The sequence below is a fragment of the Macaca thibetana genome, chromosome 7, assembly GCF_024542745.1.
Source record: "Macaca thibetana thibetana isolate TM-01 chromosome 7, ASM2454274v1, whole genome shotgun sequence".
In the NCBI taxonomy this organism is placed as follows: Eukaryota; Metazoa; Chordata; class Mammalia; order Primates; family Cercopithecidae; genus Macaca; species Macaca thibetana.
The window spans coordinates 86,325,892-86,350,965 of NC_065584.1; the positions used below are offsets into that span (position 1 = coordinate 86,325,892).

The 25,074-nt window shown below is 42.3% G+C and overlaps 2 protein-coding genes across 4 annotated transcripts in view; both read left to right on the forward strand.

The window, feature by feature from the left end:
• The first annotated feature begins 68 nt into the window (after nt 1-68).
• On the forward strand, nt 69-17,999 carry RAB2B (RAB2B, member RAS oncogene family). 2 transcript variants are annotated; one of them, XM_050796588.1, is made up of 8 exons: nt 69-314; nt 544-615; nt 2,218-2,285; nt 8,267-8,349; nt 8,570-8,662; nt 13,306-13,417; nt 14,627-14,695; nt 14,846-15,728. In XM_050796588.1, the coding sequence occupies exons 1-8, from the start codon at nt 269-271 to the stop codon at nt 14,903-14,905; spliced, it is 603 nt and encodes a 200-aa protein (XP_050652545.1). In that variant the 5' UTR covers nt 69-268; the 3' UTR covers nt 14,906-15,728. The 2 variants fall into 2 exon arrangements, with proteins under 2 accessions (XP_050652545.1, XP_050652544.1); XM_050796587.1 differs by lacking the exon at nt 14,846-15,728 and adding an exon at nt 15,737-17,999 and having other exon boundaries at nt 92-314.
• Nucleotides 18,000-20,848: 2,849 nt separating this feature from the next.
• Nucleotides 20,849-25,074, forward strand: part of CHD8 (chromodomain helicase DNA binding protein 8) — a 68,969-nt gene continuing 64,743 nt past the window's right edge. The window contains exon 1 of one of the 2 annotated variants that reach the window (XM_050796480.1): nt 20,849-20,941. The gene's annotated coding sequence lies outside the window, so the exon portion shown is untranslated. The remainder of the gene's footprint in view (nt 20,942-25,074) is intronic. The other variant, XM_050796484.1, reaches the window with a different exon arrangement.

Consider the following 25,074-nt stretch of genomic DNA (forward strand, 5'->3'; position numbering starts at 1 on the left):
CAGCGAGTCAGGCGCTGGCCTATCGCCCCCTGGAGCTTGGAGGGATAATGGCATGTAGAAGTACTAGAGGTGTCCCTGGAGGTGGCGTTGGGTACTCCCGACCTAAGGAGGATTTCTGGGGAGAGCAATAGAGACGTGATCTGGGCTAGAGGAGCCGGAGAGGGTGGGCGGCCGGGAAGAAGAAGATCGGTAGATTGAGTGGCTAGAGAGGTTGGAGGTAAGTGGCTGTAGAAGTCGGGCGGACCCGGAACCCAGAGGACGCGACATCATGACTTATGCTTATCTTTTCAAGTATATCATCATCGGAGACACAGGTAACCCTCAGGTTGTTCGCCTTCAAGGCTGGGGCGGACGTCCGAAGCTCCCAAATTGGGTGGCGGGGGCGGGGCTCACTTTGTGGGCTGGGCGATTCGAGACGGGCGGGGCGGTTCGGGGCGGCCAGGGGCGGGGCTCGGGGACCCCCCGCTTCTCTGGTCCGGGAAGTCCAGAGTCCGGGTGGTGGTCCAGCGCTACGTGACTCTGGGAGCGTGTTTTCTCTTTCAGGTGTGGGGAAGTCATGTCTTCTCCTGCAGTTTACAGATAAGCGGTTCCAGCCTGTCCACGACCTCACAATAGGTAAGTGCATCTACTTGTTCCAGAACAGATAAAACCTGACTAGCTAAATTGCTAAAGTGGAAAGTTAGCAGCCTTCAGTGTTCAAAGTAAAAAGTTATTCCTCACTACTTTAAACTAGTCCAAAGTTATGTTAATGAAGTGGTTAATCAAACGTTGATATGTGGCGAGTAGTGTAAGGGAGAGTATATAATTGAAAGGTAACTTTTTAGAGTGTGAGGTAGAGACTTGTCATATAATTTTTTTCAAGTACAATTTTTTATGTTTATGGAAAATCCCACGAAAGCATAACTGCTTATTTGTAAACTCATCTGTGCTTTGCAGTAAATTAATACCAGCCTTACTTTTAAAAAGTAAACACCAATACATGGACATTTTTTATATTGGTGAAGAAGCAAATTGAAGAGTCATCCCTGCCTTAGAATTAATAGGCAAATAAAACTAAAAACTTTCCTTTTAAATAAAACAGTGTGTTAAACAGTTCCTCATACCCACTGGGGATCCTGGAAAATATTAACATTTCCCACACATTTGTGATGAGGCATAGCCTGAAGGGGCTTTTAGCTACCCCCTCTTCATTATCTCCATAACCCCAGTCCAAATAAACAACATATATGAAACTAGCTTTGTTGCCATGCAAATGCAGTTTCTAAATAAAACTCCTACATCCCCATTCTTACAATATTGCTACTTCCAAGTCACACCTGTGTGGAAATCTGAAGCTACCACTGTTCTAACGGATTTATTTAGAGTCAAATAATTGATGGGGTTAGAAAAGGATTTAAAAGGCAGTATCAACCAAAAGGTATTTTAAAGGGAATATTGAGTGAATTCTTACTTTGTGATAGGGGCTAATGATACAATGCTTAACAAGGCAACAATGCTTAATTGTTCCTCTGGCAATTATTGGAGATTTAAAATGTATTGTTAAAAAAAATTAGGTGGGCGTTGTGGCGTGCGCCTGTAAGGTACATACTGGGGAGGCTGAGGCAGGAGAATCACTTGAACTCGGGAGGTGGAGGCAGTAGTGAGCCGAGATCGCACCACTGCACTCCAGACTGGGTGACAAAGCAAGAGACTCCATCTCAAAAAAAAAAAAAAAAAAAGTATTGTTTCTGAGAACCTATTTCTTAGGCTCTTTTCTTAAAGAAAAAAATCTGGAATTACAAAAAAATAAATATTGTTTTAAATAGAGACTAGAGAGTGACCGAGAAAGTGTCAGGAAGCATTTCCAGAATTTTTAGGAGTTTTTTGGAAAAGTTACAAAACTAAATGTTACCTAATCAAATTTAAGCATTAACTGACATTGCTAAAAAATTACCCTTTTAAATTTGACTTCTTAATTGGTTTTGTTTTCCCATATGTGCTTTTTGGTTACATTCCTGAGGTCATTAGAGCACAATTTTTTAATTCCGGAAGGGAAATGAAGAACCTTGAGAAACACAAAGTTAATTGGAGCAAATAGGCAGCAATAATGGAATTAGTGGCATTGAGTTCAGACTAAAGGATGGGTATAACACATTGAGGAAAGGCAGGAACCTCCTTCCACTCCACATGGCTGCTGTTCATGAGAATCACATTCTTTCTCTTGGTCTTTACCAACAGGTGTGGAGTTTGGAGCTCGTATGGTCAACATTGATGGAAAACAAATCAAACTGCAAATCTGGGATACGGTGAGAGTACAAAATAATTTAGTCTCTGACCAACATCCAAGTATAGTAAGAAAAGCCAATGCAAAGGAAAGGGGCGATGAGGGTGGGACTAATAGTGGGGATAAAATAGGGGAAAGGTGAAATCAAAGAGATAGAGAAGCTTTTAATTCTATCTGTTACAGTTACAAATTCTGGATGCTATATCTTTGTGTTGTAAACTGTCCAAGTAATATATTAGTTTATTCTAGTAAAAATAAAATCAAACTATAAATTTATAGCATGGAAAATAAATGTCTCCTTTTTATACATAAACGCTTTCTCCTTCCCCGTCTTGGTTGCTACTCTAGCAAGGGAATCATTACTGATGATTCCATGTGTATGCTTTCAAACTTTTTCTATGCATTTAGATACATACATATGAACAGGGAAATACAGGGAACACAGGTTGTAGAGACCTTTCCATATCCATACATAGAGATCTACTTCATTCCTAGAGATCTACTTCATTCCTTTTAACCACTGCGTAGTCATGGAATGTCAGTAGCATAATTTATGTGGAACCATCCTCCCTTTGATAGAAATTTGGGTTATTTTCCAATTTTTAATTATTGCAAAATTTCACTGAGCATTCTTTTTTTTTGAGACAGAGTTTCGCTCTTGTCACCCAGGCTGGAGTGCAGTGGTATGATCTTGGCTCACTGCAACCTCCACCTCCTGGGTTCAAGCGATTCTCCAGCCTCAGCCTCCTGAGTAGCTGGGATTACAGGCACCCACCACCACACCTGGCTAATGTTTTTTGTATTTTTATTTTTTATTTTTTATTTTTTTGAGACAGAGTCTTGCTCTGTCATCCAGGCTGGAGTGCAGTGGCATGATCTCGGCTCACTGCAAGCTCCGCCTCCCGGGTTCACTCCATTCTCCTGCCTCAGCCTCCTGAGTAGCTGGGACTACAGGCTCTCACCACCATGCCTGGCTAATTTTTTGTATTTTTAGTAGAGACGGGTTTTCACCATGTTAGCCAGGTTGGTCTCGATCTCCTGACCTCATGATACACCCGCCTCGGCCTCCCAAAGTGCTAGTATTACAGGCGTTAGCCACCGCGCCCAGCCGTTTTTTTGTATTTTTAATAGAGATGGGGTTTTGCCATGTTGGCCAGGATGGTCTTGAACTGACCTCAGGTGATCCACCCACCTGAGCCTCTCAAAATGCTGGGATTACAGGCATGAGCCACAGTGCCTGGCCTGAACATTCTTATTTACTAAAATCTTTATGCAAATGTTTGAGAATTTTTGTGATACCTGCACAGAAATGGAAATTCTATCAAAAACTTGTACATATTTTCAAATTTGGTATATGTAGTAATGCCAAAATTTAGTTTGGCTTAGTGTAATTTTGCCCTATCCAGATAAATTGCTTCAGTGTGCATTATCTCATTTGATTTGTACCTTTTTCCCCCTAAGTAAAATAATACCTTAGTCTCCATTCTAGTTAAAGGGAGCTAGCAAATAGTTCATAATATCTGGCTAAAATCTCTTTCTTTTTTTACTTACTTCTTATTATGTGATTCTGTTTCTTCTCTGAACTGAGAGCTAAAGCCATTATATCTACAAACAGTGTACAAATTATTTTTCCTTTTTTTCTTTTCCTCCCTTTCCTCCCCTTCCTTCCCCAGTGCTCCTTACCACACACAAGTGTATGTCTTAAAAGTAGTTGAAGCTTAAGTCCGTCTGTCTATCCATCCATCCATCCATATCTACAGATCTATCCCCCGCCCCGCTGCACTGGGGAATTTTTGTATTTTTTGTAGAGACGGGGGTTTCAACATGTTGCCCAAACTGGTCTCGAACTCGTGGACTCAAGCGATCTGCCCTCCTCAGCCTCCCAAAGTGTTGGGATTGCACCTGGCCAAAATGAATGTTTTGATGCCAGGAAAAAACCCAATAAGTGCCATTTAATAGAATGGTCATGGCAGTGGCCTTTTTTCTTTTTTTTTTTAAGTGCTCATATGGGACATGGTTGGATCGTGAAAGTAAGAAAGTTGAGAGCTTGATTCTGCTAAGAGAGAGCATAAAAAGAAAAACAAAAGAGGAAAGTTGAGAGCCACTACTTTGGACAGAATTCTTAAGAACTACACGGTCATCCAACTGGCCTAGATCTTTTCTCTTCCCTTTTAAAACTGTCTTGAGATTAATATTTGCTAAATCATAAAAAGAAACCAGTTTCAGAATACTGTGGTTTTCTATTTATTTCGAAAATTTTAAAAGATTCATACCTATAATGTTGTGTCCATCTAGTCTGTCGCCTTTTGGTGACCTGGTCATTTCTCCCTTGTCAGCCTTGATCTCCTTGATCTCCTGCCCATTGTTTACCCATCTTAGCTTCCCACTTTATTGACCCATTCTCTCACTTACTTCCAAAGCCATCCTACGTGAAAATGTTGAGGGATTACCGTGATAGGTGTTTTAAAGAGATCAGGTTGTCCAAACGTTTTTGTTGTCTTTGTTCTGACATTTATATGGATTTAGAGAAACATATTTTAAAAAATCGTGTGTGTGTGTGTGTGTGTGTGTACATATTCCTAAATTATCATGCTAATGAATAGGTATTTTACTGTAACATATAAAATACTGATCAAATAATATCAACTTAGTTTGTATTTTACTTCGGAATGCATTTAAAAAAATTTTTTTCCTTAATAAACCCTTCATTGGAAGGAATGCATTTTGATTTTTAGGAAAATAGTGTATCTGACTTTCTAGGAGTTGATACTTCAAACTGTGTATCTTAAACAGTATAGTATGATGCTTCCACTTGGGAGAGATTAGAAAGCTATTAATTATCTTATCAAACCTTCATCTAGGCTGGGTGTTGTGGCTCATGCCTGTAATTCCAGCACTTTGGGAGGCCGAGGCGGGCAGATCACCTGAGGTCATGAGTTCAAGACCAGCCTGGCCAACATGATGAAACCCTGTCTCTACTAAAAATGCAAAAATTAACCAGGCTTGGTGGTGGGTGCCTGTAATCCCAGCTACTTGGGAGGCTGAGGCAGGAGAATCATTTGAACCTGGGAGGCGGAGGTTGCAGTGAGCCAAGATCATGCCACTGCACTCCAGCCTGGGCAACAGAGCGAGACTCTCTCAAAAAAAAAAAAAAGAAAAAAAAAAAACCTTCATCTTAGTTCTTTGCTGCTGCGGATTTTCTTTTTTCTTTTCTTTTTTTTTTTTTTTTTTTTTGACAGGGTCTTGCTCTGTCACCCAAGCTGGAGTGCAGTGGCACCATCTCCACTCATTGTACCCTCAACCTCCCCAGTTCAAGCAGTCCTCCCACCTCAGCCCCCCAAGTAGCTGGGACTACAGATGTGCGCCATCACACCTGGCTAATTTTTTGTATTTTTTTTAGAGACGTGGTTTCACCATGTTGCCCAGGCTGGTCTCGAACTCCTGAGTTCAAGTGATCTGCCCACCTCGGCCTTCCAAAGTGCTGGGATTACAGGCATGAACCACAGTGCCCAGCCTGCCACTGCAGATTTTTTTTACTGGGGATGGACAAGGACACCTGAGACTGATACAGACAAGCCCAGGTTGAACTGCTCACTCTTTCTAGCTTACTGGTTCACAAACTTTGATTCATGAACTGGATTGAGATGAAGTAGAGTGATTTTTTTTTTTTAATTTAGACGGAGTCCTGCTCTGTTGCCCAGGCTGGAGTGTAATAGCGCCATCTCGGCTTACTGCAACCTCCACCTCCTGGGCTCAAGCAGTTCTCCTGCCTTAGCCTCCTGAGTAGCTGGGATTACGGGCGCACGCCACCACGCCCAGCTAATTTTTGTATTTTTAGCAGAGACAGGGTTTCACAATGTTGGTTAGGCTGGTCTCAAACTCCTGACCTCGTGATCTGCCTGCCTTGGCCTCCCAAAGTGCTGGGATTACAGGCATGAGCCACTGCACCTGGTGAATGATATGATTTTAGAAGGTTTTCTCATGACCCACTGATAGCATTTTCAGCTGCTAAAGTTAAATGCTGCCATGTGATTGAACCATCATGTGGGCCTCCCCCAAACTTTCCCTTTTAGTTCTTGGTAGGCTGTGAGGGAAGTAGAGGGAGACTTTCAACTATAGCAGAAGAGGAGAAAAAGTAAACACTAAAAGGAAAACAAGACCCAAATAATGTAAGACATTAGGGAGTAAATATAAAACTTTTAAGTATTTTTTTAATCTTAACGTATTATTAGTATTATGACAAGGGACTTTAGAATTATTTTTTATTTTTAGATTCTGATGCTCTAACAGCTATGCAACTCCCTAAAATGTTTCTATGATTCTTTATAGAAAGAGATTCTTCTGTTGTTGGAAAATGAAGCTTAGAGTTAGTATACTGGAATTCTCTTCTCACCTGCAAACCCCAGTTTAGGTTATATGATATAGTGGCTAAGAGGACAAGTTTTTGTGCTAGGAAGTACTAAGATCCTAAGTTTAAACTATGGTTCTAGCACTTAATAAGCTTTATGATTTGGGGCTGTTTATTAAACTTATGTGAGCCTCATTTTCCCCATTTTTAAAAGGGAGTAATAGGTCAGGCGCAGAGGCTCAAGCCTGTAATCCCAGCACTTTGGGAGGCGGAGGTGGGCGGATCACGAGGTCAGATTGAGACCATCCTGGCTAACACGGTGAAACCCCGTCTCTACTAAAAAATACAAAAAACTAGCCGGATGTGTTGGGGGGCGCTTGTAGTCCCAGCTACTCCGGAGGCTGAGGCAGGAGAATGGCGATAACCCGGGAGGCGGAGCTTGCAGTGAGCTGAGATCCAGCCACTGCACTCCAGCCTGGGCGACAGAGCGAGACTCCATCTCAAAAAAAAAAAAAAAAAAAAAGAAGAAATAATATATGTAATTGCCTCTTATAGTTCCCAACACATTATATACGCCAAAAAGTAGTTTATAGTACTATTGCAGTGTTATAATTAGTATTACCACTATTATTGGTATTGTACTATGAGAAAGCCATTTATCTTCCCACATCCTTAATCATGATTCTCCCATTTGTGACATATAAATTATAGTCTTACCTCCTTTTATACAAGGATATGAGGATACATTATTTCAAGAATGTGAAAACTTTCTTAATAGGATAGATTCAATGTACAGGGTATTCACATTATTTAAAAAATGTTTTTGTTTTCCCTAAAGGAAAAAAAAGAACTATTCCATCAATAAAGCAAAAGTACCCAGTATTATGGGGGCATTAATAAATTATTCAGTTTTAAATAGAACTTAATATCTTTGTCCAACTGGAAGTGAGAACATTTGGATTTTTCTAGGAAAACTCTATGCTGGGCCCTGGGCTGCTTTCTCTGTTCCTTATTCCTGTTTCCCATGACAGGAGCTCAGCAAGGGACATCTAGGTAGTCCTGCATTATCAGTGGAATGCTGAAGGTCAGTTAGAAGATACTCAGGTTAAGTGCTTTTAATCTAATTTTTATATCGATTCATTGGAATGAAATTCCTGTTAGACCAGGTTTTGGCATTCTAAGATAACTTTCATTTTTATAGATAGAGAAATAGAACAGAAAGATTAATATGGTGTGTTCAATATCATATTTGGGATTGAAAAAAACGACATACACTCCGTTTCCAGTCCTATTTCCAGTTGTTCTTTCACGAGGATATTGGGAAATGTATGCAAATGTCTTTATCACGCTGACTGTGGGGTGCCACGGGTATTTAGTGTCTGGGATCCAGGGTGCTAAACATCCACTAATCTGATGGACAGTCTCTCAGGAAGAGTAAGTGACTGCCCAAAATATGAATGCACTCCCATAGAAAAATACTGATTTCCCACTTGGGCTTCTTCTTGGGCAGGCATGTTTTCCTTCCCTAATTCTCTTCTTAATAGAAGTTTTTTTTTTAGTTAAGTCCTTTGTATTAGGGTGGCATGTAATCAAGTCAGTTCTGTGGAAATAACCTGGTTTTGTTGGGATTTTTTGTTGCCATGTTGGTGGGAAAGGCTGGGCAAGAATCCTTCCGTTCTATCACCCGTTCCTACTACAGGGGAGCAGCTGGAGCACTGCTGGTGTACGACATTACAAGGTGAGCCAGATCTGGTGCATGGGAGGGAGATTCTTCCCTACATCCTCTAAAGCTTTTTTTTTTTTTCTATCTACTGATTCTATTAAGGATGTTAACTAGGAATGGCCTCTCTAATATTTTTCTTTACACATATGGCTTCCCCTCTTTTCCTATACACTTGGAGTTGTTTTGGCCTTTTGAAATGTGTCTCTGACCCACATTCTACATTTTTCTGCTGTAGGCGTGAAACCTTCAACCACCTGACCTCATGGTTAGAGGATGCCCGGCAGCACTCTAGTTCCAACATGGTTATCATGCTCATTGGGAATAAGAGGTAAAATTGTATCCATGTGAATAATAGTTAACAGGAGTCATCTAGGTACTCTATGCACGTTGAATATCTTGATCCCCAAACTTTCTCAGTTTATAGTAGTCTTAGTGTTTCAGTAAAAAAAAATTTTATTGTGATAAAATATATATGACATAAAATTTACCATTTTAACTATTTTTGAGTGTACAGTTCTGTAGCATTAAGAATATTCATTGTTCCGCAGCCATCACCAACATCCATCTCCAGAACTTTTTCATCTTCTCAAACTCTATACACATTCAACACTAACTCCCCATCTTCCCTCCCCAACTCCCCTCATCCCTCAGCCCCTGACAGCCATCATTCTACTTTCTTTCTCTATGAATTTGACTACTACTGGTACCTCATACAAGTGGACTCATGTAATATTTGTGCTTTTGTGACTGGCTTATTTCACTTAGCATAATGTCTTCAAGGTTTATCCATATTGTAGCATGTGTCAGAATTTCCTTCCTTTTTAAAGATGAGTAATATTCATTGTATGCATATACCACATTTTGTTTATCCATCTGTCCACGGACAGTTGGGTTACTGCCATCCTTTGACTATTGTGAATAATGCTGCTATGAACATGGATCTGTTCAAGTCCCGGCTCTGAATTCTTTTGGGTATATGCCCAGAAGTGGGATTGCTGGATCATATGGTAATTCTGTCTTTTAGTTTTTGAGGAACTGCCATACCATTTTCCATGGCAGCTGTCTTATTTTACATTATTTCCAGCAATGTACAAGGATTCCAGTTTCTCTACATCCTTAACAACACTTGTTATTCTCAGTAAATTTTTCTTGACACCCATAGGCCGAAAGAAGTGCCTAATAGTTTTATTAAATAGTTATACCCAAACAACATGAGTATTTTTTATAACTACTTAGTAACTGTTCGAAAATAAAAAGGCCAGGCACAGTGGTGTATGCCTGTAATCCCAGCTCTGGAAGCATTGCGTGAGCACAGAAGTTGAAGACCAGCCTGGGCAATATAGTGAGGCCTTGTTTATACAAAAAAATTTTTAAATGAGGTGGGAGGATCACTTGGGCCTGTGAGGTTGAGGCTGCAATGAAGCCATAATTGTACCACTGCACTCCTGCCTCAGCAACAGAAGTGAGACCCTGTATTTAAAAAAAAGAAAAAATATGCTGGGCGTGGTGGCTCACGCTTATAATCCTAGCACTTTGGGAGGCCAAGGCGGGCAGATCACGAGGTCAGGAGTTCGAAACCAGCCTGGCCAATAATATGGTGAAACCCCATCTCTACTAAAAAAATACAAAATGTAGCCAGGCATAGTAGCATGTGCTTCTAGTCCCAGCTATTCAGGAGCTTGAGGCAGGAGAATTGCTTGAACTGGGGAGGTGGATTTAGCAGTGAGCTGAGATAGTGCCACTGCACTCCATCCTGGGCGACGGAGTGAGACTTTGTCTCAAAAAATAAAAATAAAAAATTGTTTTTAAATTTCATTCTTAAATAGCAACGGTTACTTACTAAAGACCTCTGTGTGTCTGCTGGGCACTGCATAGCTTCTCAAACCTTGAAATCATGATTGCACACTGCTACTGTCATTTCCCATTCCATATTGATTTTTGTGTAGTGCTTCCTTTTTTATAACAGCAACTGCCAAAAACAACTTCTCAGAAATATGAAGGTATTGAATGAATTTTATCATGATCTGATGTTGACATTGCAAATTGTCTTAAGCTTGTAATTCATGTAGTATCCTTGTGTTGAGTGTTACTGTGTTTTCCTCAAAAGTTTAAAGTATCCCATGGTACCCTTGTGAGTTTGTAGTAGTGCCCAGAGTGTACTATTTGAGAACCGTGGCCACAGGCTAATTGTTTTTGTTTGTTTTTGTTTCATTTTGTTTGAGATGGAGTTTCACTCTTGTCACCCAGGCTAGAGTGCAATGGCATGATCTCGGCTCACCACAACCTCCACCTCCTGGGTTCAAGCGATTCTCCTGCGTCAGCCTTCCAAGTAGCTGGGATTACAGGCATGTGCCACCACATCTGGTTAATTTTTTTGTATTTTTAGTATAGACGGGGTTTCTCCATGTTGGTCAGGCTGGTCTTGAACTCCTGACCTCAGGTGATCCACCCGCCTTGGCTTCCCAAAGTGCTGGGATCACAGGCATGAGCCACCACACCCGGCCTGCTAATTGTTTTTATGGTATCAGTCAATTTATTGAAAACTACTGTGCCAGACTCTGAGTTTGCAAGGTGGAAAAAAGTCATGCCCCTGCTCTTATGGAGCTTACAGTCTAGTGAGGGCATAGATGTTATTAAATATAAAATTATTTTTATCAAATTGTCAATTGTGATAAATGCAATGGAGGAAAAAGGGTGCTATGAAAGAATAACAGGGTACCTACTTTTGGTTAGGAGTGGCATTAAGCTGGGATCTGAAGGATGGGCAAGAGCCTGCTGGGCAAAGATTTTTTAAAAGGGTGTTACTTAGGGGGAACAAACTATACAAATGCCTTGAACTTGGAAGAAGCTTGACACTTTTATTGAAAGAAACCTAGTATGATTGGACTAAATGCAAGATGAGGTTGGAAAAGTAGGTAGGGACTAGATTTCATAGCACCTTAGGGGCCTGAGTAAGGGTTTTGGATTTTATTCTAAATACATGGAAATTGAAGCTTGGGCGATGGGGGATTAAAAATAATAATAAATAAACACACTGGAAGCATTTTAAGGTTTTAAGTAGAGAAGTGGCTTGATCAGATTTTAAAAGATCACTCTGGAGGGGAACAAGGGCTGAAGTAGGATACCAGTTGCAATAGTCCACATGAGAAAGAATGGTGGCTTGGTCTAGGAAGTGACCCCAGAAAGAGAGAGAAAAGGATGATTTTAAGGTACATGTTGGAAGTACTTCACTTTGGAATGGATTAGATATTTGGAGTAGTGAGGAATGGGTATCAATAATAACACTTTGGATGTTGGCTTATGCCATTTACTGAGATACAGAAGCCTGGAGCAAACACAGGCTGGGGGAAAAGAAATTCCATTTTGATGTGTTAAGTTTGAAGTCCGTTTTAGGTATCAGTGTGGGAATAAGAATTCACAAATGTACAAATCTGGTGCTTTTAGTCAAGCATCTGGGCTAGAGGTATAAATTTGGGAGGGTTGACATTTAGATAGTTCTTCGTGGTCTTCACACAGCTGATGGTATAACAAATTAAAATATTATAGATTTGTTGTTCTTTAATGGTCTTACACTTTTTTTTCCAAGGAGTTGGAAAACTGGAAACCTCACAAATGAAAATTTTCAAATTGAAAAATACGAATCACGAACAGCCCAACCTTGCCTTATTCTTCAGTTTGTTTTTTTGGTTTTTTTTTTTTTTTTTTTTTTTTTTTTTTTGAGACAAGGTCTCATGCTGTTGCCCAGGCTGGAGTACAGTGACATGCTCAGCTCACTGCAATCTGTGTTTCCATGGCTCAAGAGATCCTCTCACCTCAGCCTCTCAAGTAGCTGGGACTACAGGCATGTGTCACCACGCTCTGCTGATTTTTAAATTTTTTGTAGAGACAGGGTCTCACTGTACTGTGCAGGCTGGTCTTAAACTCCTGGGCTCAAGTAATCCTCCTGCCTCAGCCTCCCACAGTGTTGAGATTATAGGCATAAGCCACCACGCCCAGATCTTCAGCCTTTTATCCTGTTTTTCATAAGGTGTTTTGATGCCATTTTTATTCCCTTTCTCAGTCCTTAGCTCTATCTTTTTTCCTCCATATCATCTAATTTTATCCGTATCACTTTCTCTGAATTCCCTGGTGGCAAGCTGCTTTTATATGCACTAGTAATGAAACCAGTTAGAATTAAGACAACTGTGTTTTCCTTATTCCTGGCTCATTCTCTTCTTGTGGATTGATTCCAGTAGAAAAGGAAGATGCTCATCACTGCTGGATGGGACATCTTATGGCTTTTCTACTTTCTAGTAACTAGAGTTTTCCTTTTTTTTTTTTTTTTCCAAGATACAGTCTTGGTCTGTCACCCAGGCTTCAGTGCAATGGCACGATCTCAGCTCACTGCAGCCTCCACCTCCCATGTTCAAGCAATTCTCCTGCCTCAGCCTCCCGAGTAGCTGGGATTATAGGCGCCTGTCACCACACTCAGCTAATTTTTGTAGTTTTAGTAGAGACGGGATTTCACCATGTTGGCCAGGCTGATCTCGAACTCCTGACCTCGTGATCCACCTGTCTTGGCATCCCAAAGAGCTGGGATTACAGGCATGAGCCACTGTGCCCGACTGAGTTTTTTTTTTTTTTTTTTTTTTTCATCATCTATACTTTGCTCTCCTTGATCTCATTGGAAAAACAAGCAATAGAGCATTAAGTTTTGTGTAACTATGGGGGCTTGCCTAACCCTTGATAAGCCTTTTTCTCTGTAATAGAGTGAGTTATTATCTTCAACTATGCAGCAGCTGTCCCAAAACTAAAGAATATTTTCCAAGAGGCTACAGAAATCAGTAACTCTATATAAGAGAGTATCTTGTAGGATCTATGTTCTTTATTAAATAACTGGCCATTGAAACCACGATGGAATTCTTTTAGAAATAGAGTTTCCTCTTTCACTTGGATCTTTTTTTAGTTTTCTCCTTAATTAATCTCTTGCAGTGACCTAGAGTCCCGCAGGGATGTGAAAAGAGAAGAAGGAGAGGCCTTTGCTAGGGAGCATGGACTTATATTCATGGAAACTTCAGCCAAAACAGCCTGCAATGTTGAAGAGGTACTATTTGGAAAACAGTGGGGAAAACTCTTTAGAGATTACACCATTATTTGTCCTTTTATTCAGAATTCTCTTCTCCTATAAGAAATGGGTAAAGAAAGGATGTCTTGGCCGGGCGCGGTGGCTCACACCTGTAATCCTAGCGTTTTGGGAGGCCAAGCCAGGCGGATTGTCTGAGATCAGGAGTTTGTGACCAGCCTGGGCAATATGGTGAAACCCCATCTCTACTAAAATACAAAAAATTAGCCGGTCATGGCAGCGTGTGTCTGTAGTCCCAGTTACTCGGGAGGCTGAGGCAGGAGAATTGCTTGAACCCAGGAGGCGGAGGTTGTAGTGAACCGAGATCCTGCCACTGCATTCCAGCCTGGGCAACAAAGCAAGACTCCATCTCCAAAAAAAAAAAGGGAAAGGATGTCTTGTGGTCATAGTGACTACTTCTCTCATTCCTTTTAAAGGAATTGTCCCATTTTCTTTTACCCTGATTCCCAAGGTTTTACTTTTGCTTTGGGTAATATTAGTTGGCAAGTGTGAATTAGACACCACACTTGTTACTAGTAAATCACTCTGGTTGGAGTGTCTAATGGATTCTACTGTAGTCATTCCTAGGCCTAGTGTTGATGGTATCTTCAGTAAGTAGTGGAGAATAGAGTGTGTTTGTTTTATTTGTAGAAGATGCCAGCCTAGGAACATCTTGGGTCAGTACCAGAATACCACATAATCCTTTTTTTTTTTTAAACTACTCTTAATGGCTTTTACAAGGACATTTGGGGGACCTTCTGTGTTTTGTTTTGTTTTGTTGAGACTGAGTCTCGTTCTGTCGCCCAGGCTGGAGTGCAGTGGCACGATCTCAGCTCACTGCAACCTGGGCTCCCAGGTTTAAGCGATTTTCATGCCTCAGCTGCCCGAGTAACTGGAATTACAGGCATGCATCACCACGCCTGGCTGATTTTTGTATTTTTAGTAGAGACGGGGTTTTACCATGTTGGGCAGGCTGGTCTTGAACTCCTGACCTCAAGTGACCTGCTCGCCTCGGCCTCCCAAAGTGCTGGGATTACAGGCATGAGCCACTGCGCCCAGCCGACCATCTATGTTTTTTTACTGTTTTCTAATTCACCTTAGAAATTCAAATATGTATAATAATTAATATTCTCTTTCCCTCATTTCTCTACTTGAACTTGAGACTGATGATATGATTTATGTCTCTTTCAGGCCTTCATTAACACAGCCAAAGAAATATATAGGAAGATCCAACAGGGTTTATTTGATGTCCACAATGAGGTAAGAAAGTGTAGAAGTGCTGGCAGTTAACTTTGGTTTGTTCTGAATAGAACTGGAGGTTCCCTAGAATGGAATGCTTACATTCCCCATCTATCATTATACAATTTAAAAGCTCTGCCAATTCAACTTTTTTTTTTTTTTTAAATCTAGGTACACAGAGACCTGTCATCATTTTCTGTTTTCCTCAAGTCTGACACCCAGAATGCTTAAAGAGATTATTGGTGATCTAAAAGACTTATACAATATGGGAGATTTTCTTGTCAACCTCAGTTTTTTACTATTCTAGAACATAAGGGAGGTATAATTCATAGTGGCTTAGGAGAGTAATTTCTATAAAGCAAATTCTGGAACAAAACAAAAAGAATCATATGCTACTTCTGCTCTTTGCCTCCTCCACTCTTACCTAATCACAACCTAATTCTGCACATAGCTATGACATTTAAGTATAATATGGTCCCCTAAAAATGAGCACAGGGGCCACGTGTGGTGGCTCATGCTTATAATCCCAGCACTTTGAGAGGCTGAGCTGGGGAGATTGCTTGATGCCAGGACTTCAAGACCCACCTGGGCAACAAAGAGAGACCCCGTCTCTAAAATGAGCACGGGGTGCAGTGGTGCACCCGTAGTCTGAGTGACTTGGGAGGCTGAGGCAGGATCACTTGAGGCCAGAAGTTTGAGGCTATAGTGCACGCTCGTCATACCTGTGAATAGCCACTGCACTACAGCCTGGGCAATGTAGGGAGACCTCATTTCCTCAAGGAAAAAAAAAGTACACAAAAGCCACTTGTAGTCAACTAGAATATTTAGACCATAGGTAGTCATCTTATTCTTACTGTCATAGATTATTGTTGCACATCAGTCTGGCTAGGGCACCTGGTTACCTGCCAAGGTCAAATCTGCTTTTAGAAAATATAATTAATGATTCCTCCTTTCTCCCCTTTCTTTTTTCTTTCTACCTGGGATACAAGCAGAGATAGCCCCCTCCTCTCTCTAATTCACTTTAACACTGAGGTGGGAACTATTGCCTCTTTTCTTTTACAGGCAAATGGCATCAAGATTGGGCCCCAACAGTCAATTTCAACATCAGTGGGACCCAGTGCCTCCCAGCGGAACTCTCGTGACGTAGGGTCCAACTCTGGCTGCTGCTGAACATCTGGCTTGAACTTTTTTTTTCCTTCCTGGAATAGCTTCAGATCAATAGGCTTAATGAAAGAGGTCTTTCTTGCTTTGGCTGAGAGCAGCCTCTTTTTAAAGTGTGATGTTTTGCCCTTCCACCTAAAGACCAGGAGAGAATTTGGGCCCTTACTGACCTGTCCTCCTTCAAGGACATGAGCATTCCGTATAGATTAGGGTTCTTCTTCTCCTCCTATACTAATTTCTTAAATCGTTAGGATCAAAGTTGATTATCACAGTAGTTAAAAATAATAATTTCACGGTGGGGCGCCGTGGCTTATGCCTGTAATCCCAGCACTTTGGAAGGCCAACTCTGGGGGATCACCTGAGGTCAAGAATTCGAGACCATCCTGACCAACATGGAGAAACCCTGTCTCAACTAAAAATACAAAATTAGCTGGGTGTGGTGGTGCATACCTGTTATCCCAGGTACTCGGGAGGCCAAGGCAGGAGAATCACTTGAACCCAGGAGGCGGAGGTTGTGCTAAGCTGAAATTGTGCCATTGCACTCCAGCCTGGGCAACAAGAGCGAAACTCTTGTCTCGATAAATAAACATATATATATATTTTTGAGACGGAGTCTTGCTCTGTCTCCAGGCTGGAATGCACTGGCACAATCTTGGCTCACTGCAGCCTCCACCTCCCGGGTTCAAGCAATTCTTCTGCCTCAACCTCCTGAGTAGCTGGGACTACAGGTGCGTGCCACCACGCCCAGCTCATTTTTGTATTTTTAGTATAGGCGGGGTTTCACCATGTTGGCCAGGATGGTCTTGATCTCTTTACCTCATGATCTGCCCACCTTGGCCTCCCAAAGTGCTGGATTACAGGCGTAAGCCACTGTGCCTGGCCTAAATAAATAATTTCATAAGCATATACAATCTGCTTCCCACTAAGAATTAGGGTCAAGGACATTCTGCTTGAACACTTGGAATTACCCAGATTTGGTTGGCCTTTGGTTGATAGATGCTCTGCCTCAGAATTTCATTGAGTTTTTTCCTTCCTTGCCTTTGGGGGTCTACTTGCCACTTCCTAAGAATTCTTGTAGAAAGCAGTTCCTTCTACTTGCCCAAGAGCACTGAGTACTTCTCTACTATCCTATTGTTAGCTTCTATCTCTTAGTGTAACTTCAAAACTTTTAAGAGCAGTGGAGTTGGTCAGGGACATGTGGCCACTTATTATTACCTAAAGAAAACATTTGTTCCCTATTCATTTTATTTTAGGGACCAGATCTAACATTGTAGTGTCTTTCACCAGATAGACTTCTACTGTTTCATCAAACTCCCTTCTTAACTAGAACTAGACTTTCTACTCCAATCAGGCTAATCTACTTGCTGAATGTGACGTATTTATTCCTAGTTCCATATGTGTGCACATGCCCTACTCTCCACTAACTATACTTAAAAGTCCAAAAATTTTTTCTTTAGTAACAGACTTAGGTACTTCTAAGCAATTATTAACACAATATTCCTTAGTTTTCATATGTTGGTTATTCATATGTATATTTATATGTATATTTATTTTTATGTATGTTACTATGTAAATATGTTTTGCAGTTGTTTTTGTGTGGAATCTTGTCTTTCCATATAAGTTGTAAGCTCCTTGAGAGCAGGATCCATGTCATTCCTTTATTTTTATAAATCATTCCCCCATCATTCCTTTACAGTGCCTAGTGCTACTCATTATGTGTTCATTGAATTTGACTGACATACTTAAAAACTTAAGGTTTATTTTAGACTTTAAGGGAAACAAAAGACTTGAGTCCTCTCTTTGTAATTCTGCCCCTCTCATTTGTTTACCCTGGGTTTTATACTGTTCTTTTCCTTCTCCCCTCCCACCTTTCCGTGGCTCTTTGCCTCCATTCCATGAGGCATACAGTAAGGCTACCTGCTAGTAAGCAGTCAGATAAGTGGGTACCTATCCAGCCATTCTCTTTTCAGAGCATATAATACTATCTTGGCCAAATTTGCCTTTGCTTCACTCATCATGCAGCCTTCTGGATTGGTTGCTATATGTATCTTTTTTCCTTGATTTCCCATTCTCTTCCACAGCACTGAGGTCTCATGAATTTTTCTACTTTCTTTTTGCTGTTGATGAATTGTTTCATTATTAAATATATGCATGTATCAAAGCTGTTCATACTCCATGTGTCATTTCTGGTTGTATCCCAAACATTAGTAGATACTCTCCTCTTAGGGAATTAAATCAAAGATAATGAAGAAGCCTCTTTGGGATTCATTTTGTACTAGATTCTGACCCCAGTAGTAGTAGTAATAGTTAACAGTGCACCACAGGAAGTTGGAAGATATTTGAGGTATTGCTTTGGTTATGCTTTTGTTTTGTTTTTAAAATCCTACTTGATTCCAGAAAGGATTTGAAGCTGTTGAATTTGGAGTTAGCCTGCCCCTTTACCTCTGGGATAAAACTGAAGTAATAATAGAAAGGTTTTTTTTTTTTTTTTTTTTTTTTTTTTTTTTTTTTAACTACCCCCCAAAAAAATCTTTAGCAATTGAGAAGCATTAGAAGATTGGTCAAAGACAGCATTCTGCCTAGAGCTACTGCTTTCAGAGTCAATAAAGGATACCATTTTGGTATTTTGGAGCACAGTTTTTTAGTATTAATGCCCATATCTTGTTCTATTATCCAAGCCAACTTATGACCTTCTGTACTTGGGTATTGCACCAATTGTAAGGGAAGCATGAGAAAAAAAGTATCTGGGTAAAATCATGATCTGTATTTTGACTGAAGTGGTCATGAAGAATTATAAAAAGTGGATCTCCCACCCCATATGAAGAATGGTAGTTACGAAATAATATCCACTTTTATTTATTTATTTATTTTTCCCTTCTATAGTCTTACCAATGTCCTTTGGTTTTTGAAGGCCAAGACCATTGGAAATCATACTAAGATCAGTGTAGGTAGCAGAAATTGGTTCAGGCACACCTGCTCCCCTTTCCATAATATCTATAGCTCCTTTGATGACAGGTCTATTCTGTACCAGATGGATAATAGACTCTCATCCTAGAAACAATTAAGGTTATATCTGTATATGCATTTACAGACACATTGTTCTAATAAATCTTAATACTAACATCAAGTTGATATAATGGCAGCAGTAGCCAGGAGAGAATTCAGCTAACAGATTTTTTTTTTTTTTTTTTTGAGATGGAGTTTCTCTGTTGCCCAGGCTGGAGTGCAATGGCACCATCTCGGCTCACCACAATCTCCGCCTCCGGAGTTCAAGCGATTTTCCTGCCTCAGCCTCCCGAGTAGCTGGGGTTACAGGCATGCGCCACGACAGCCAGCTAATTTTGTATTTTTAGTAGAGACGAGGTTTCTCCATATTGGTCAGGCTGGTCTCGAACTCCCGACCTTAGGTGATCCACCCACCTCGGCCTCCCAAAGTGCTGGGATTATGGGCCTGAGCTACGGCACCCGTCTTGACTGACAGATTTTGATACACAGGGAAATGGATTTGGCCAAGTCTTTTTTTTTTTTTTTTGAGATGGAATTTCACTCTTGTTGCCCAGGCTGGAGTGCAGTGGTGAGATCTTGGCTAAGTACCACCTCCACCTCCCGGGTTCAAGCGATTCTCCTGCCTCACTCCCGAGTAGCTGGGATTACCGGTGCCTGCCACCACGCCCGGCTAATTTTTTTTATTTTTTCTGTGTTTTTAGTAGAGACGGGGTTTCACTATGTTGGCCAGGCTGGTCTCGAACTCCTGACCTCAGGCAATCCACCCGCCTCAGCCTCCCAAAGTGTTGAGATTAAAGGCGTGAGCCACCGCGCCCAGTTTAAGGCCAAGTCTTATCACTCATATGACTCCTTGCTCTGAGCTACTATGTAATACCATGCAATTATGTTACTCCTTGAGAAATTCCTTTAATAATCTGGAAGGATTCCCTCACTCACAACTTTAAAAAAGAGATTTCTTGGCCAAGAATGGTGGCTCACGTCCGTAATCCCAGCACTTTGGGAGGCCGAGGTGGGCGGATCACTTGAGGTCTGGAGTTTTAAACCAGCCTGACCAACATGGCGAAACTCCGTCTTTACTAAAAATACAAAAATTACCTGCGTGTGGTGGTGTGCGCCTGTAGTCTCAGCTACTCAGGAGGCTGAGACAAGAAAATTGCTTGAACCCGGGAGGCAGAGGTTGCAGTGAGCCGAGATCACCCTTCTGCACTCCAGCCTGGGTGACTGAGCGAGACTCCGTCTCAAAAAAAAAAAAAAGGAATTCCTCCTTAAGTCCTGTTCTTGATTTCCAACTGATTCACAGTGCCCCTACTGGAAAATTTGCAGTGAATCATAAAGATTTTAGTAGCACCTAGAATAGATACATGTCCTGATATTTTGAGTGAGCTGGCCATAAAGGATTACCCTAGGAAACTGTAACTTTCACTGTCATTAGAAGAATTAAATTTTGCTTATTCGATTTGTTAAAATTGCTTTACTCCTACAGTTAAGTGAGAGGGTGGTGGTGGTTGCCCGCAACCACATACGGCATTATTCCAAGGGTTTCACGTCGTGACTGAGGGGCATCCTGAGTGTATACAGAGAGTATGTTCGGGCTGGACCTAGATAGTCGGACAGAACGCCGACAGGGGCTTCAGATTCTTTAAGCACTCTCACCCCGTCCCCGAGTCTGAGCCAAGATGGCTTCCCAGAAGTAGGTAACTAAGTGTTATTTTAGTTCAGAGCGCCCCCAATGGCGGGGGTCAAAAATAGATGCCGAGAGGCCTGGTCGCCTGTGAACTGAGCCGTCAGAGGCGAGCCGCCGCCAGGTTTTATTTTCAATCAGGCATATTTGTGGTCGCCTACGTACCCGTCTCATCCTCCTAGGACCTTCCACTCTCAAGAGACTTCCTGGATGGCGCTCACATTAGCTCGCTGGAAGAGGCCGGGCTTCGGTGCTGCCATTGGCGGATGGGAGCGCAGGGGGGCGGAGCCTAGGGAGAATGGACTACTAGCAAGCTAGATTGAGGCGAGGGCTGGCCATGCTCCGCCGGAAGGCGCCTTGTTCTCGGAGAGGGTGAGTTGAAACACTGCCTGGAAAGGAAGCACCAGGACTTTGCACAGGTAAGCTTCCCGCTCACACCCGCTCCTCAGTGCTGGGCCAGGAGTCAGCAAAAGCTGAGGCTCTCAGAGATTTGATTTAAGTAACTCCTCCTTCTCTCTCTTCCACCCCCTGCTCGCCCCCCAGTTGGGAGGGATCAGGTGCGGGGTGATGCTCCGGACTGAACCAGTCTCCTTTGTGAGAGGTCGGGGGAGAGGGTGGCTGCCGGGCCGAGCCGCGAGGGACTGCCTGGGACGCTGTGGAGTTTTTAGGGCTTGTCATTGCATTACTGGGCGTAGTGTAGATTGGAGGCGGCGCCTTGTTCTCTCTTCAGAGAAGGGAAAACTCCCCGGCCCCGTTTGGTTACTCCATACTTTGGCTTCAGAAATCGGTGGTTAGGGTTTTCTACTTCTTTTTATTCTTCTTTTTTCTTCTGTATTTTAATAATAAAGGTGGGTAGGAAAGCATGGGGTAAGCGTATGCAGATTTTTACTTATTCTCAGGTGTAAGTTTTGTGGGTCTCCTGGGAGTGAAGAGCAGGCTGTTGGAGAATGTTTAGAGATGGTGGGAAGACAGGAGCTCAAGCCTTGGATCTTCCTTGACAGGTCTGCAGAACTCAGTGGTTAACTTCACTGATAGAAGACCCCTCCCCCTGCCTTGGAGCGAATGCAGTTTCTTTATTTACCTGTCTCTAGTGTCGCAGGGAATTTCCCTGCAGAAGCTGTGCAAATGCAGCAGTCTCTTGCTTTTTAAGCGATAGTCTTGAAGTGATTAGGGTCTTCACAGAAAAGGTATATAGTGGACCGATCTCTTTTGTATGGCTAAGCAAAGTGAGCCATAAGGCAGAGATTTAGAACTCTGTCTTTTTCTATTAAAGAATAAAGAGCGGAGCGCCCCAAACACAAGCCAGGGGAGCTGCCTTATCAGTGTCTGCTCCATCCTCTACCATCACACCAGTGTCTACAGATCGTTTCATCTCCATGCTTTTCTGAGTTTGTCGACTCAGGCAAGGATTCTCAGCCTAGGTTAGCATCTGCTGAAGTCATCTGGTATGGGGCACATTACATATCGAAAGTGAGTTTGTGATTTGGATAGTGTCCTGTGTTAATTAGATCATGTTTTCTGCTTAGGAATTTCTTTTGTATTGGTCACCCAATAGGTTTCAGAACAAATCCTAGTCAACCTCATAGAGCAAGATGTGAGAAACTTATTTCAAGTACTTGGAATTATCCCAACCCTTAAAAAAAGAGTTATGATAAGAAAAACATTTTCCATGTAAGAACACCTTCTGCTACAAGAGAGGCGTGCCAGTGGATCTGAAGGCAAGTGAAAGACGTTGGCCAAAGAGAGAGTAGGCATGTGTGAAGAGACAGGCTTGGGAGAAGGTTTAAAACTTAAATAGTGGGCTAGGCGCCGCGGCTTACGGTTGTAATCCCAGCACTTTGGGAGGTGGAGGCGGGCGGATCACTTGAAGTCAGGAGTTCGAGACCAGCCTGACCATCATGGTGAAACCCCGTCTCTAAAAGTACAAAAAATACAAAAAAAATTAGCTGGGCATGGTCACGTGCGCCTTTAGTCCCAGCTACATGGGAGGCCAAGCCATGAAAATCGCTCGAACCCTGGAGGTGGAGATTGCAGTGAGCCAAGATCGTGTCATTGCATTCCAGCCTGGGCGACACATCGAGAGTGAAATAGCAAAGGAGTAATGGATTGGGATAAGGGATATAATGGAACAATGTATGAGTACTTGAACAGTTTTTGTATTCTCCATGTTTGATCTGTCCTGTGCATCTGCTCTTTTGATTTTGTCAGTTTTCCTCTTTTTGAGACAGAGTCTTGCTCTGTCACCCAGGCTGGAGTGCAATGGCACGATCTGGGCCCACTGCATCCTCTGCCTCCCAGGTTCCAGCAGTTCTCCTGCCTCAGCCTCCCGAGTATCTGGGATTACAGGTGCTTGCCACCACGCTTGGCTAATTTTTTTTTTTTTTTTTAGTAGAGACGGGGTTTCACCGTATTGGCCAGGTTGGTCTTGAACTTCTGACCTTGTGTTCCTCCTGCCTCGGACTCCCAAAGTGCTGTGATTACAGGCATGAGCCACTTTTCTAAGCAAAACTACCACATAAGATTAATTTGTGGGTGTCAAAACAGTGCTTGCTTACTGAAGAAATAAGATTTGGTATTCTCATCTGTGAAAGGACTGTAACATTCAGATGAATATTAAATATTTTAGTGAGCTGTTTGTCTACAGCTCTGAAAGAGTTAAGCTATGTTCTGAGCTTACATCCAGCCTCATACTTGTGAGGAAAACAGAAGACAAACATTTCTCTGAGTCTCCACTTTCATCTCTAGAAGTCACTCTACTTCTGGAGTTGCATTTGAGCAAGTCCTTGATCTGCAGGTCTTTGCATGACCTGTCCTTACATTACTGTGACCATTGTGGTATAATATTTACTATTTTACCTTTAGCATTTGATTCATTGATAGACTATCATGTTTCTTATCTCACTTTAACTATTTATATTCCCTCTTTCATCATCTATGATCTTTTATTCTTTTGCCTCTCCAAGTTGGTGATCTTTTCATCTTCCTGTGATTTTTTGCACTTTCCTTTTTGCTTAATTCGCTGACATTGTACGTTTTTGCTTCTGTTTAACTGAAACCTTTTAGGGAATGTAAAGGGACCCTAATGTTCAAGATGTGGTCTTTCTTTGGTACCTAGTACCCAAATGAGAGTTGTGTTTCTTTCTTAAGGGACGGGGGTCTTTGCCATCTTGCCCTGGCTGGTCTTGAACTCCACGGCCCAAGTGATGCTCCCACCTTGGCCTCCCGAAGTGCTGGGATTACATGTGTGAGCCACCACACCCAGCCTGACAGTTGTATTTCTTTTCTTTTTTTTTTTTTTTTTTTTTTTTTGAGACAGAGTCTCTCTCTGTCACCCAGGCTGGAATGCAGTGGTGCTATCTCTGCTCACTGCAAGCTCTGCTTCCCAGGTTCAAGTGATTCTTCTTTCTCAGCCTCCCGAGTAGCTGGGACTACAGGCGTGCACCACCACACCCGGTTAATTTCTGTATTTTTAGTAGAGACAGGGTTTCACCATATTAGCCAGGCTGGTCTTTAACTCCTGACCTCGTGATCGGCCTGTCTCAGCTACCCAAAGTGCTGGGATTACAGGTGTGAGCCACTGTGCCCGGCTGACAGTTGTATTTCCATGTAATGAAGTTGTTGTATGAAGTTGTTTTTTTTGTTGTTGTTTTTTTTTTTTTTTTGAGATGAGTCTCACTGTGTCACCCAGGCTGTAGTGCAGTGGCGTGATTTCGACTCACTGCAACCTCTGCCTCCTGGGTTCAAGTGGTAGCTGGGGTTACAGGCATGTGCCACCATGCCTGGCTAATTTTTTTTTTTTTTTTTTTTTTTTTTTTTTTTTTTTTTGAGACGGAGTCTCGCTGTGTCGCCCAGGCTGGAGTGCAGTGGCCGGATCTCAGCTCACTGCAAGCTCTGCCTCCCGGGTTTTTACGCCATTCTCCTGCCTCAGCCTCCTGAGTAGCCGGGACTACAGGCGCCCGCCACCTCGCCCGGCTAGGTTTTTTTTTGTATTTTTTAGTAGAGACGGGGTTTCACCGTGTTAGCCAGGATGGTCTCGAACTCCTGACCTCGTGATCCGCCCGTCTCGGCCTCCCAAAGTGCTGGGATTACAGGCTTGAGCCACCGCGCCCGGCGCCTGGCTAATTTTTTGTATTTTTAGTAGAGACAGGGTTTCACCATGTTGGCCAGGCTGGTCTCAAACTCCTGACCTCAGGCTGATCTGCCTGCCTCAGCCTCCCAAAGTGCTAGGATTACAAGCGTGAGCCACCACACCTGGCCTGAAGTTTTCTTTTACCTGAAGTTTATTTAACATTTATTGCATTCTGGCTGGGTGTGGTGGCTCACGCCTGTAATCCCAGCACTTTGGGAGGCCAAGGTGGGCATCCTAGCCAACATGGTGAAACCCCGTCTCTACTGAAAAAAATACAAAAATTAGCTGGGTGTGGTGGTGCGGTCCTGTAGGCCCAGCTACTCTGGAGGCTGAGGCAGGAGAATCGCTTGAACCAGGGAGGCGGAGATGGCAGTGAGCTGAGATCGCACCACTGCACTGTAGCCAAGAGAGACTCTGTCTCAA

Coding starts and splice junctions, on each gene's coding strand:
- RAB2B (XM_050796587.1), top strand. CDS start 269: ATGACTTATGCTTATCTTTTCAAGTATATCATCATCGGAGACACAG. Junction 616..2,217: donor TGTCCACGACCTCACAATAG/GTAAGTGCATCT, acceptor CTTTACCAACAG/GTGTGGAGTTTGGAGCTCGT. Junction 13,418..14,626: donor CAGCCTGCAATGTTGAAGAG/GTACTATTTGGA, acceptor TGTCTCTTTCAG/GCCTTCATTAACACAGCCAA.